The sequence below is a fragment of the Lampris incognitus genome, chromosome 8 (assembly GCF_029633865.1).
Source record: "Lampris incognitus isolate fLamInc1 chromosome 8, fLamInc1.hap2, whole genome shotgun sequence".
Taxonomy (NCBI): Eukaryota; Metazoa; Chordata; class Actinopteri; order Lampriformes; family Lampridae; genus Lampris; species Lampris incognitus.
The window spans coordinates 49,326,768-49,341,808 of NC_079218.1; the positions used below are offsets into that span (position 1 = coordinate 49,326,768).

The 15,041-nt window shown below is 49.5% G+C and overlaps 1 protein-coding gene across 1 annotated transcript in view; it reads left to right on the forward strand.

Moving 5' to 3' along the window:
• The first annotated feature begins 944 nt into the window (after positions 1–944).
• Positions 945–15,041, forward strand: part of LOC130117290 (E3 ubiquitin-protein ligase RNF43) — a 128,506-nt gene continuing 114,409 nt past the window's right edge. The window contains exon 1 of the mRNA XM_056285500.1: positions 945–1,184. Coding sequence (XP_056141475.1) covers positions 945–1,184 — 240 coding nt within the window. The remainder of the gene's footprint in view (positions 1,185–15,041) is intronic.

The following is a 15,041-nucleotide window of genomic DNA, read 5'->3' on the forward strand; positions in this document are numbered from 1 at the left end:
TGTAACCTGGACACCGGCCTGGAACCCGGACACCGGCCTGGAAGCTGGACACCGGCCTGTAACCGGGACACCCGCCTGTAACCTGGACACCGGCCTGGAACCCGGACACCGGCCTGGAACCGGGGACACCGGCCTGGAACCGGGACACCGGCCTGGAACCGGGACACCGGCCTTTGAAGTTCAAGTCTTTAATCTTCGCGCGTTTCCTCTCGTCGATCTCGACCGCGCCGCGAGCCCCGACCGTGCGTCGGCCGAACCGGATGAGCCGCGAAGCTGGCCCGAGCGACACCGCGCGCGAGATCAGTGGCGGCTGCGGATCGACACCGCCGCCCCGCGGGAGGACCGAGAGCACGGCGTCAGAACCCGCGAGGGACGAGGAGGTGCGGCTGCGGTTCCCTCCCACGTCGGCCCGGCCGGTCTACACCCCCCGATGCCCCCGGTGAGACTCCGCGCCCCAGCCGCCCGGCTCTAAGGTGTGTTTGCACAGCCGCGTCAGTGACACCGGGGAGAAGTTCTCCGCTGACCCCGTTCGCGGAAGGTGAATACGCGGAGATGCGACTCGGCGACGCGCCGAACCAACCGGACTCGTAGAACGAACAAACCAAACAAACAAACAAAGCAAAAACAAACAAAAAACTGCTTGTGGTCTTGGATTTACATGGGATTTCTTTCCACTTCTTTCTTCCGGACTCGCGAGCTGTGGCAGTCTTGGATTAAACGCTCGAGGCGAACCTGTCGCTGAGGAAACCCGAGCGTGGTGTCGCGGAGCCGGACAGACGCGGGACAGTCGGAAAGGCGCAGTTTGTTCTCCCACTTCCATTTTATTCCTCGTCCGACAGCGTCACCCCCACCACTACCACCACCACCACCCCACCCCCACCCGGCGGGACCCAAGCTTTGAAGTGCACCATGTGCGGCCGGAGACCGCCGCTGCAGGCCAGGCAATGACCGTCCCTCCGCGGCGCCCGGCCGGGCTGTGGCCGTGGCTGCTCGTGGCGGCCCTGCAGGTGGTGCTGGGCCACACGGGCCTGGAGCTGGCCGCGGCCGTGGAGCCGGAGCGGCCGGCCCTCCGAGCTGTCATCAAGGTGACCCTGCTGAAGCAGGAGCCGACGGGGAAGCCCATCACTCTGGAGGGGGTGTTCGTGGGAGGAAGCGCGGGTCACGCGGAGGGGAAGCTGATGCAGGTAGGTCTCCCGTATGACGCCGAGAGCAGACGTGCCCAAGAGGCACGCCGAGCCCGCAGGGACTCCGCGTGTGCGTCTTTCTAGAGGTCCGCAGTCGCAAGTTGGGAGTGTTTTTATTCTGAGCACTGAATAGAAGAGATAAACGTTTATTCATCCCACGGGGGAAATTGAGTTGTCATGGCAGCAGCAGCAACGAGAATGAAACACAGGAGACGTACAAGTTAGAGTCCATAACCAAACCAAGATGATTCGAATACACATATAAATAAAGATGAAATAACACGCTGAGCTGCTGTCCCTACATATCCGCACTGGATCTCTGAATAGGTATACATTATATACACCTAAGCTACTATGTTATATACACCCGAGTTATATACACCCGAGTTATATACACCCGAGTTATGTACACCTGAGTTATATACATCCGAGTTATGTACACCTGAGTTATATACATCCGAGTTATATACACCTGAGTTATATACATCCGAGTTATATACACCTGAGTTATATACACCCGAGTTATGTACACCTGAGTTATATACACCCGAGTTATGTACACCTGAGTTATATACACCCGAGTTATGTACACCTGAGCTACTACGTTATATACACCTGAGCTATATACACCTGAGCTACTATGTTATATACACCTGAGCTACTATGTTATATACACCTGAGCTACTATGTTATATACACCTGAGTTATATACACCTGAGCTACTACGTTATATACACCTGAGCTATATACACCTGAGCTACTATGTTATATACACCTGAGCTACTATGTTATATACACCTGAGCTACTATGTTATATACACCTGAGTTATATACACCTGAGCTACTACGTTATATACACCTGAGCTATATACACCTGAGCTACTATGTTATATACATCTGAGCTACTACGTTATATAAACCTGAGCTACTATGTTATATACACCTGAGTTATATACACCTGAGCTACTACATTATATACACCTGAGTTATATACACCTGAGCTACTACATTATATACACCTGAGCTACTATGTTATATACACCTGAGTTATATACACCTGAGCTACTACGTTATATACACCTGAGCTACTACATTATATACACCTGAGTTATATACACCTGAGCTACTACATTATATACACCTGAGCTATATACACCTGAGTTATATACACCTGAGCTACTTCATTATATACACCTGAGTTATATACACCTGAGTTATATACACCTGAGCTACTACATTATATACACCTGAGCTATATACACCTGAGTTATATACACCTGAGCTACTTCATTATATACACCTGAGTTATATACACCTGAGTTATGTACACCTGAGCTACTACATTATATACACCTGAGTTATATACACCTGAGTTATGTACACCTGAGCTACTACATTATATACACCTGAGTTATATACACCTGAGCTATATACACCTGAGTTATATACACCTGAGCTACTTCATTATATACACCTGAGTTATGTACACCTGAGTTATATACACCTGAGTTATATACACCTGAGCTACTACATTATATACACCTGAGCTATATACACCTGAGTTATATACACCTGAGCTACTACGTTATATACACCTGAGCTACTATGAATATACTACAAAGTGCATATATATATATAAGAAATGTAGTTGACTGATTGCCAAATAATAGATATTTCATCACATGTTAATGCCTACGACCGTATATCGTTCCTATGACATCACTGCTGCTGGTTTCATTGAACACACTAGCTGCACTTTTATTTCTTTTGTATTTGGGGATAAACCAAACAACCTTCTATCTATCTATCTATCTATCTATCTATCTATCTATCTATCTATCTATCTATCTATCTATCTATCTATCTATCTATCTATCTATCTATCTATCTATCTATCTATCTAATGCTAATATGACTGTTGGATCTGCCTGTTTGTGTATTTGACACAACATCTCATAAAGCAAACAAATCTTGACTCCATGCGCGTTGCCGCGCTATGTTAATGTTATTATGTCATATGAATGTTATTAATATTATTAGATCATAGCGAGAGAAGCTGGTGTTGTTGACAACAGGAGTGTTGTGACCTGCTGGGTTTCCCGTCAGACATGACAGGATGTCCAAACCCGTTCATTCACTGTGGCAGCTTCAGCCTCACTGAGATGACTTTGTTGTTTGTTGTACCCCCCCTCCTCCTCCCGTCTGACTTTCCCCATCAGTAAAACGTGGTCTGGCTAAGACCGCCAGCCTCGCTTCTCCCCATGTTCCCCCAGCTGACAGCTCTGCGGTCCCCATACTATCAGGCACCCCCATACTATCAGGCCCCCCCATACTATCAGCCCCCCCCCATACTATCAGCCCCCCCCTACTATCAGGCCCCCCATATGACCAGGTCATTGCTCTTCCCACCGTTTTGATGTGAAAGGCTCGTTTGAAGGCCACAAAACAACACATCAGGTCACACACAGGCCCACACAAACCCAGAAAGCTGGTTTAACGTTTGAAAAAACAAAAAACCGGACAAAAAAAACACCACCGTGTTCTGCAAAGGTAAATTGTGCAGCTTATTCGGGCGTGCACGTGCAGGACTCGGGTGTGGATTAGGGTTGCCCGGGACGCAAAGTGAAGACGATGTCGATGTATTTGCCGTCTCCAGGGGAACGGGACCACGGATTTGAGGCCCTGCAGGCCCCTGTTGTCTCTCTGCACTCACCGGGTGTGGGTGGTTTTGCGAGCGGCAAGCAAGATGCCGCAGTGTGCCGCACTTGATAAGGATTTACATGCAGAAAGAGCGGCACTACTCGTGGTGAAACGCCGGCGCCATTTATTCCCCCGTTGCAAAACGATACGCTTTGTGTGTGCGTGCGTGCGTGTGTGCGTGCGTGCGTGGGATAATGTCAACATTTCTTGGGATGTGCAGCAACATTGCTGCAGAGATCAGAGGCGCCTCCAGCTCTGCGGGATTTCCAGCGCTTCTCTTTTTTTTCCCCACCCGACTCTGTAAAGTTGATCTTGGTCCGCTGCAGATTTGTGGGCTAAAATACAAACCCTGTGACTCGTCCGTCCACTATGATGAGGCATGCATTCAGCCCAAGACTCTATGTGAGAAGACTGTGGTGCTTGGGCGGCCGGCTCGGGCCACAGCTGGGTTAACATGACGAGCAGAGGCGTCCGGGTGGCGTGGCGGGCAACTCCGTTGCCTACCAACACGGGGATCTCCGGTTCGAATCCCCCGTGTTACCTCCGGCTTGGTCGGGCGTCCCTACAGACACAATTGGCCGTGTCAGCGGGTGGGGGCCCGGGTATGGGTACGTATCCTAGTCGCTGCACTAGCGCCTCCTCTGGTCGGTCGGGGGCGCCTGTCCGGGGGGGAGAGGGAACTGGGAGGAATGGGGTAATCCTCTCACGCGCTACGCCCCCCCCTGGTGAAACGCCTCACTGTCAGGTGAAAAGAAGCAGCTGGCGACTCCACATGTATGGGAGGAGACATGTGGTAGTCTGCAGCCCTCCCCGGATCAGCAGAGGGGGTGGAGCAGCGACCGGGACGGCTCGGGAAGGGGGGGGGGACATTAAGGCGCAACAGGTGAGGGAGTGGAGATAAGAGCAGGTCAGCGACAGGAAGCCCTGATGTCCCTGAAAGCGTGGAGAGGAGAACCCCAAGAAGGTGTGGAGAGGAGAACCCAGAGAGTCGCCTCGTTGATTAATGCTGTCCCCTCGGGATGGTGACAGCTTGATAATCTTCTGATAAGATCACTGCCATCCTACTCGGGGTCACGGGGATGCTGCAGCCTATCCCAGCAGTCATTGGGCGGCAGGTGGGGAACACCCTGGACAGGCCGCCAGGTCATCACAGCTGCCCACGACCCTGAGTTGGATAAGCGGTTTGGATAATGGATGGATGGATGGATGGATGGATGGATGGATGGATGGATGGAAGATCACTGATATCCCCATGTAGTTGGCAACACGCGCCTTAAGAGCTCGTGGCAGATGAGCGTGATGTTGCACGTTGTCGTGCACAGCCGCGACCTTCTACATCTCAGTCCATCGACTATGGTGAGATGCCGTGGCTCGCCTCCCCTGAAGCGTATGTCACAACACAGCAGAAATACACAACTTATCCAGGACAGCCCAGTGTGGATATTTCTGCATTTGGAGAACACCGGCTGACTGCTTTCGTTGTTTGATGCCTCGGCCCTTAATGTTGGCCTCCGCTGCACCGCAGTCGTGTTGTGGAGCCCGCTAGCTCTCCATCTGAAGTTGTTTGTCTCGCCTCCTTTGATTTGCTGTTGTTGTTGTTGTTGTTGTTGTTGTTCACATGACTGAACAACAGAGGTCAGGATGCAAGTAGAATTAAACGCAGCACCTTTAGGTGGAGCGTACAGGAGGGAAAGCGTGGAGGCTGCGGTTCCTTGTCTGCTAGCTCCTACCCACAGTTCATAGGGGCAGTGTTATGCTGGAGGATGCTCCTTGTTGCAGCTCAGAGGCCTGCCCCGACAGGTTCTCCCTGCCTCAGCAAGCAGCTTTATGTTCCAGTCTTCAGCGGATGGGGGGGGGGGGGGGAATGAAAGTTGGAAAGGCAGTTCCAACTGTCTCAACATTTTTCCTCTCTTTACGTCTCTCAACTAACCCTCCCCCCCCTGTTTGTCTGTCTATTTCTTTCCTCCTTACTTTTTGGATTTCTGCTTTGTGCAGAGGTGGTCCATCACTTCTACGTTAACGATATTAGTCACACACACCAAAAAAAAACCATTGTAGAAACGAACACCTGTTGGCTGTCTCGATTGTTTTCTCTGAGCTACTCCAACCCTCCACATGGGAGCAAGGCTTCAACACAGAGGCCCTAATATTTTAAGGATGCAGGGATCCATCTCTCTCTCTCTCTCTCTCTCTCTCTCTCTCTCTCTCTCTCTCTCTCTCTCTCTCTCTCTCTCTCTCTCTCTCTCGCTCTCTCTCTCTCTCTCTGTGTCTATATGTCACCCCGCCTCTCCCCTGTCCCATACTTTATCTCCCTCTGTCTTTCTCTCTTTTTGCTAGTAGTCAGCTATGTCTGACTGGAGGATCCCCGGGCGACTCATAATTTGACTCCTCACTATGGTGGCGCATGACAGCCAGTTTTCACAGTAATTGCACCTCCAGCCACATCTGATCTTCTCAAGCACGCCGCCTCTGGAAACAGGTTGTCTTGCAGCTGCGCTGGCGTCGCCTCGCTCCCTGGGTTGGTCGCTACTGTTGGAAAACAAGATTTCGGCACGAGGAAGAAAACGAAAAGTAAAAAAGAAGAAGAAAATGTGTGGAGGAAGCGTTACTTTAGACCATGCCGAGGCTCGGGCCCTGACTGCTGGGGAAAGGCTTGGTCTGATTCAGGTAGCACGTCCCAGTCGCTTCCTCGGGCCATCAGTTGAGCTCGTGTTTGCCAACACACCCCAATAAGAGACACTCTCACGGGCTCGTAAAGGTTGATCATTTATTTGCCTGCGCGAGATGGAGCTCCCACTTTTATTTCCGCTTCGTGTTTCCAGGTCAGGAGGCCGCGCGGTGATCTGTTAAACTGTAGTCCCTCTGGTAGAATGTCCTGTCCCCTCAGTGAGCACACTCGCTGGAACACTGGCTGGGCTCTGGCCAGCACTATTTGGACAAATGCAAGTGCTGAGGAATTTTGACTCACCCTCTCCCAAAACAGAGCTTGCGGAGCGGCCAGAGGAGAATGTGCAAAGGCTTCTGGGGTGGCTTTGAACTTGAGAGGACTGTCAACTGTCCGCTGGCCCAGCTGAGGAGGAGAAGCTGGTTACGTCTGAACCACCATGTTTGAAGTTAATCCTCCAGCGGGCACTTTGCCCAGGTCAGGGAAGCTAGACAATTTTTAAAAGTCCTCTTTCTGCTTAGGTCCTTTTGAACTCCTCTCGTCTTCTCCGTTCTGAAAAAAAAAATTTTTTTTTTGGGGGGGGGGGCTGTTTTTACCAGGGGGAGTTCAAAATCGACCTTTGCATGCTCCTGTAGAGACAGGAATACGTTATGGAGGCAGGCCGGGCAGATGAAAGAACACCAGCAAAAACAGCACCACCTAAAAATTCCCCATTTCTTCCTCCGCGATGTCCCAGAAGACACTGAACGCCACCCCCCTCCCCCCGCGCTTCCCGAGGCGAGGACAATCCGAGAGCATCTATCTGCATGTTTTCTCTTGCCGTGCCCAGCGACGCCTCCTCGGCACAGCCTTTAGGGAACGAGAGACGGGGGCGGGAGGAGGGGGGGAAGAGGGAGAAGATCAAAGTATGTCCACTTCTGAACGTGAGCTGGGATGATTAAAAAAGAGACTGTTTACACTGGGGTTTCCATACGCCCCCCTCCTCCCCCTCCCATCTGGATTTCCTGTTCATACTTCCTATCTCCCTGGACCAGATAACAACCTTCTCCTGGACTCATCAGCACTTTGCTCCTTAAGGCCATTGATGGTGGGTGCTGCTGTGCCGCTGAATCACTTGCTGATAGAGGCCATGAAACTGCGGGTTTAAGGGTGTACCTGAAACACATGTACCCTTTTTGGCCCAAGTGGGCCCACTGAGCTCACGTTCAGGGCTACAAGAACGTTTTGATAGGGCACCAGCTTTTTACTGTGTTCAGTTTGACTGACTGAACGTTGGAATGAAAGATCGATCAGTGCACATGTAGTTTTAGTCTCTCTCCTGAGGACGGCGCTACATCTTAAAATATAAAACAAGGTCTTTAAGATTTTTGAGATTTAAAGTGGCAGTCTTGAAGAATTCCCTTGTCTGTTGGATTACAATCTTTTGTTAGTTGACTATCTTCAATGCTTCTGTCTAGTTCAGGGATGGGCAACATGATCCAGAAAGGGGCCGGTGTGGCTGCAGGTCTTTGTTCCAACCAAGCAGTTACACGCCCGAGTCTATTAGTCAACCAATAGTCTTTGCTAAGGACCTTGATTTGTAGACTCAGTTGTGTAACTGCTTGGTTGGAACAAAGACCTGCACCCACACCGGCCCTTTCTGGATCACATTGCCCATCCCTGCTCTGGTTGGTCCACCAGAGAGGAAGTTGTCCTCTCTGGTGGACCAACCACCGCTGACTGAAGGAAAACCCATCAGTTCCTGTCACGCACGGTTCATATTCGCAGCTTGAGATTTTTCATGGGAAGTAAAATGCAAACGCTTTCAGAAGCAAAGGCTTTCATAACTGAGAGTGAGCTGACTCATTGCTGTTTTGTGTACCATAGCCGGTGATGGATGGTTAGCGTTTCTGTGAAAAAGTTCGGGATTATCAATTTAGGCAGTTGGTCCAGTGATGACAGTGTTAGTTTTGAAATACAGCAGCCACAGTAGCTGTCCCCGTGATGAATATAGCATGTTCATGCATAGCTAGCCGTCCTTACCTCCAGTGACGATGCAGTGAATTTCCCATCTCTCTAGCCTTTGATTAATGGTAACTGGTCACTTGAAACTACCTATGCACTTAGTCATTTTAGGTTTCTTGTTCTTGTGCTGGAAAAAATCCTCCAGTTGTTGATAAATGAAGCTGGAAGCAACTTCCTACAGCTAACAACAACATTTGGCGAACAGCTTGTCTTCTGACGTCAGAGCCTCGTGTCTTGGTGCAGTATGACAGCAGCAAGATATTAGCAGTCTGTCAGAGGCCTGGCTGAAATGCTTCCATAAGCTTTCTTCCACTTTGTCTTCTGAACTCATATCTGGCATGCAGACGTCTACCATGTCTCCCGCTATGGGCAACCACATGAGACCTCAACATAAAGATAAGGAAAAACATATTCTTTATAAATCTATTTGTCCTACAACCACAGAGCACTTATATAAAGATATAAATGAAATATATAGCTATAAGATCCCAATTTCCCCCTCTTGGCTCCAGGGACCCAGAGCAGAACACTGACATTGCCATGATGAACTGTGGCTCGTTTGGAACGGGACCATTTGGCAAGTGCTATTGTTGTGGACTATTCATATCCAACACTTGCATTCTGCTTCCGGTGTGGGAGATGTGGCTCAATTTCACATTTGCAGCGGCCTCACCCAGTTCCGGTGTGGGAAGATGGCGGCGCGAATTCACGTAAGTACCGTAAATTCACCAGTACCGTCATGCAGTGTCTTTGTCCACGTCTAAATTTGTTTTCGTTTGATGGCTGGGAGAGCTGGTGCTGGATCGGCTGAGGGAGCCTGGTCTGCTGCGCCTTGTGGCCCCAGGGACCACAGCCCTGCCTGGATCTGTGCCCGATGAGGTAACACCAAGGGCGGTCTGACAGGACACGGAAGCAGGGCAGGCTAAGCTAACTGCTAGCCCATGCAGACCGGCAGCTCCAATAACACCTAGGGTGGTCTGGCAGCGGCCTCGCCTAGCCTTGACTGTGTTTTTAGTGTCGTCGTGTGGAGTGCGGGGAGGTGTGTCGAAGGTGTCTGGCTGGGAGAGCTGGCGTTGGATCGGCCGAGGGAGCCTGGTCTGCTGCGTCCTGTGGGCCCAAGGACCAGGGGCAGGCTAAGCTAACTGCTAGCCCATGCAGACCGGCAGTTCTGACAGTCATCCTGGCTGGCGTTCGTTCTCCTGGACAGTGATTTTTTTTCTTGTTTAGTTTAGGTATATGTGTTAGTTTGGATATGTGTGTTCTTGTAGTGTTTGGATATGTGTTTTTGTCTTTGTGTTGCACTGCTGTGGGCTGGGGGAAACCATGTTTCCTTTCATTTCATGTGCACAAGTTCATGAAATAAAACGACAAATGAAGTGTTTCTGATTCTGATATCCAACACTTGCATTTGATAAGGGCAACTGACTCAGATGTAACTGATGACTTAATAGTGATGTTTGTACATCTGTTTTAAACCTGTTACAAAACAAGACATGTTGCCTATTGCTCTTCCTTCTGGTCTGACTGTTGGACCTGCCGACTGCCATGCCTCCTCAGTCTCACTGCTTTTTGTTACCTGACATAGTTCGTAGGCCTATCCCACCCTCACTTTCCGCCTGGTGCAGACCTCTCTCTGGACTTGGTTGGTCAGAGCTCTTGGTGGGCTTGGTTGGTCAGACCTCTCTGTGGGCTTGGTTGGTCAGAGCTCTTGGTGGGCTTGGTTGGTCAGACCTCTTTGTGGGGTTGGTTGGTCAGACCTCTCTCTGGACTTGGTTGGTCAGAGCTCTTGGTGGGCTTGGTTGGTCAGACCTCTCTGTGGGCTTGGTTGGTCAGACCTCTTGGTGGGCTTGGTTGGTCAGACCTCTTTGTGGGGTTGGTTGGTCAGACCTCTCTGTGGGCTTGGTTGGTCAGACATCGTGGTGGGCTTGGTTGATCAGGCCTCTCTGTGGGCTTGGTTGGTTAGACCTCTTGGTGGGCTTGGTTGGTCAGACCTCTCTGTTGGCTTGGTTGGTCAGACCTCTTGGTGGGCTTGGTTGGTCAGACCTCTTGGTGGGCTTGGTTGGTCAGACCTCTCTGTGGGGCTTGGTTGGTCAGACCTCTTGGGATGCTGGGTTGGTCAGACCTCTCTGTGGGCTTGGTTGGTCAGACCTCTTGGAGGGCTTGGTTGGTCAGACCTCTTGGTGGGCTTGGTTGGTCAGACCTCTTGGTGGGCTTGGTTGGTCAGACCTCTCTGTGGGCTTGGTTGGTTAGACCTCTTGGTGGGCTTGGTTGTCAGACCTCTCTGTTGGCTTGGTTGGTCAGACCTCTTGGTGGGCTTGGTTGGTCAGACCTCTCTGTGGGCTTGGTTGGTTAGACCTCTTGGTGGGCTTGGTTGGTCAGACCTCTTGGTGGGCTTGGTTGGTCAGACCTCTTGGTGGGCTTGGTTGGTCAGACCTGTTGGTGGGCTTGGTTGGTCAGACCTCTCTGTTGGCTTGGTTGGTCAGACCTCTCTGTGGGGCTTGGTTGGTCAGACCTCTTGGGATGCTGGGTTGGTCAGACCTCTCTGTGGGCTTGGTTGGTCAGACCTCTTGGTGGGCTTGGTTGGTCAGACATGGCTGCAGAGTGCAGCAGAGCGTTGTCCTGTCCACCGCCTTTCACAGGCTGTCCAGGTGTTTCTCAGGGGAACTAGGAAAAGGGACATGCAGGTTCAGGGAAACATGGCAAACCTCTTAAGTCCGCCGGCTCCTTATTTTTAAGTCATCAGAACTGGTCTGGAATTCCTGAATGTTTCTGTCACGCCTGCATTATCCAGCACATACAACACATACTGTTCTGCTTCCCACAGCGTGCAGGCAGAGCAGGGAGAGCCCGTGTTGCTTGTGTATGCATGCTATCACTGTCACCGCTCACCCTGGGCTCTCTCTCTCTCTCCCTCTCTCTCTCTCTCTCCCCCTCCCCCTCTCTCTCCCTCTCTCTCTCTCTCTCTCTCTCTCTCTCTCTCTCTCTCTCTCTCTCTCTCTCTCTCCCCCTCTCTCTCTCTCTCTCTCTCTCTCTCTCTCTCTCTCTCTCCCTCTCTCTCTCTCTCTCTCCCTCTCTCTCTCTCTCTCTCTCTCTCTCTCTCTCTCTCTCTCTCTCTCTCTCTCTCTCTCTCTCTCCCCCTCTCTCTCTCTCTCTCTCTCTCTCTCTCTCTCTCTCTCTCTCTCTCTCTCTCTCTCTCTCTCTCTCACACACACACACACACACACATTTATAACTATTCCAACACAGATTCAGATTTGCACACTAAAGGAGCATGCAGTGCACACACACACTTACACAGACACAGACATACACACACGGTATAGTATACACAAGAGACGATGCAGTATGGTAAGGCATTATTATTGACCTTAACCTTGAATTAGTGTGTAGACAGCATGAGCCAGAGAGGAGGAGGAGACGAGATAGACAAATCAGAGCCTGACATAACTATTTTGTGTGTGTTTGTGTTTGTGTGTATGTATGTATGTATGTATGTATGTATGTATGTATGTATGTATGTATGTATATATATATATATATATTATAAAATTGTGTAAATTTGTGTGTGCAGACTTTACTGATGTGAGAGGGGGTGGTGAATCGCTTATGAGAAAGTGAAATGGGGTCATATGTTACACAGCCTACACACACAGCCTACACACACAGCCTACACACCCATGCACACATATACATACACACACATCGACACCTAAATGCATACAACTATTTTATAACAAAGCTAAAGTTAGGACTTTTAGTCTTGCTGTTGTTTTTTCTTTATTTTATTTGGTCAGAGATGTGTTTTCCAGCAGTGCATGATGGGAGTTGATATAGTTTACAGTCAACAGGCACTTTTCCATCCAAATGTCGAGGGAATGGTAAACAACTTTTAAAAACTCAAAACGTTGAAGATGCAGTCAGGCATGTTTGCTTCAGCTGGTTTATGAGGAATAACTGTAATGTCCCTGTGTGAGGAGGTGAGAAGACCCCACCATCCTCTTCCTCATCTTCATCCTCATCCTCACACACGTCCAAGAGAAATATTCAGTAAATGAGTATACCTTGGAGCTGCGTGTGACATAATTGTGCTGAGAGGCAACGTTATTTGAAAAAGACGTGTTTGTCCTGTGACGATGTGCTCTTGGGCCTGCACACTCAGAGGGAGAAGGTGGACTTCAGCTACAGCGGGGAGCTATTTCGGGAGCCAGAGAAATATTTTGCACTCAACATAAGGGACAATAACAGAGGAAATGGTGAATCAAAGCTGAAGTTAAGGCTGACATGGTTCGCTTTTAAGCTGCTCCATAAAGTGCAGCGTTTCTCTGGCATTTGGAGGGAGAGGTCAAAGGTCGCAAAGCGAGCCAGCGCTGTGCCAAGACTCAAGTTTGTGTGTGTCTATGAAACTGGCTGTGTGATGATGCCCATTGCGTGTTTCGGGGGTGGATTTTTAGCTGTTTTCATGCAGGCGGCCTGCCGAGGTGATAGATAGATAGGCAGCCTGCCGGGGTGATAGATGGGCAGCCTGCCAGGGGATAGATAGATAGGCAGCCTGCCAGGGTGATAGATAGATAGGCAGCCTGCCAGGGTGATAGATAGATAGATAGATGGGCAGTCTGCCGGGGGTGATAGATAGATAGGCAGCCTGCTGGGCTGATAGATAGGCAACCTGCCGGGGTGATAGATAGATAGGCAGCCTGCCAGGGTGATAGATAGATAGGCAGCCTGCCAGGGTGATAGATAGATAGATAGATGGGCAGTCTGCCGGGGTGATAGATAGATAGGCAGCCTGCTGGGCTGATAGATAGGCAACCTGCCGGGGTGATAGATAGATAGGCAGCCTGCCAGGGTGATAGATAGATAGGCAGCCTGCCAGGGTGATAGATAGATAGATAGATGGGCAGTCTGCCGGGGTGATAGATAGATAGGCAGCCTGCTGGGCTGATAGATAGGCAACCTGCCGGGGTGATAGATAGATAGATAGATAGATAGATAGATAGATAGATAGATAGATAGATAGATAGATAGTAGATAGATAGATAGATAGATAGATAGATAGATAGATAGGCAGCCTGCTGGGCTGATAGATAGGCAACCTGCCGGGGTGATAGATAGATAGGCAGCCTGCTGGGGTGATAGATAGATAGGCAGCCTCCCAGGGTGATAGATAGATAGGCAGTCTGCCGGGGTGATAGATAGATAGGCAGCCTGCTGGGGTGATAGATAGATAGGCAGCCTCCCAGGGTGATAGATAGATAGGCAGTCTGCCGGGGTGATAGATAGGCAGTCTGCGGGGTGATAGATTGGCAGCCTGCCAGAGTGATAGATAGATAGATAGATAGATAGATAGATAGATAGATAGATAGATAGATAGATAGATAGATAGATAGATAGATAGATAGATAGATAGATAGATAGATAGATAGATAGATAGATAGATAGATAGATAGATAGATAGATAGATAGATAGATAGATAGATAGATAGATAGATAGGCAGCCTGCAGGGTGATAGATAGATAGGCAGTCTGCCGGGGTGATAGATAGATAGGCAGTCTGCCGGGGTGATAGATAGATAGATAGATAGATAGATAGATAGATAGATAGATAGATAGATAGATAGATAGATAGATAGATAGATAGATAGATAGATAGATAGATAGATAGATAGATAGATAGATAGATAGATAGATAGATAGATAGATAGATAGATAGATAGATAGATAGATAGATAGATAGATAGATAGATAGATAGGCAGCCTGCAGGGTGATAGATAGATAGGCAGTCTGCCGGGGTGATAGCATAGATAGCAGTCTGCCGGGGTGATAGATAGATAGATAGATAGATAGATAGATAGATAGATAGATAGATAGATAGATAGATAGATAGATAGATAGATAGATAGATAGATAGATAGATAGATAGATAGATAGATAGGCAATATGCAGGGTGATAGATAGATAGGCAGCCTGCCGGGGTGATAGATGGATAGATAGGCAGGGGAATCCCTCCTGTGGTCCACATGCAACCTAGTGGCAAGCAATGAGTCATGGGTGTACTACTATATGAGAGCTTATGCAAAATGCACCAACATCTGCACCCGCCCCACACACACACACACACACACACACACACACACATGCTCACACACACTCTGTGATGGCAAGGAAACTCCTACCTTCTCTGACATAGCCGGGCAGGGCCGGGGTGTTGTGGGGGTAAGTGGAATCCAATTATCTGAAATTTGGATGGTTAAGCTGCTGAGAAGACCTTGGCTCTTTGCATACTAAGATGGGTATCTTAAGTGACCTTTCTGAATTTGTCGTGACGGTCCGTGTCAAGTGAAGCACCTGTCTCTTTCCAGTTGAAACTGATCCACCGGGAGTACCGTAGGAAGGAATGCCCAGTGATCCAGTGCAGGTGTGGAGGCCCAGCTATCGTTTCCCTGGGGATCAAGGCCACACGGAGACTTAGAGAGGACCTTTCTGCAAC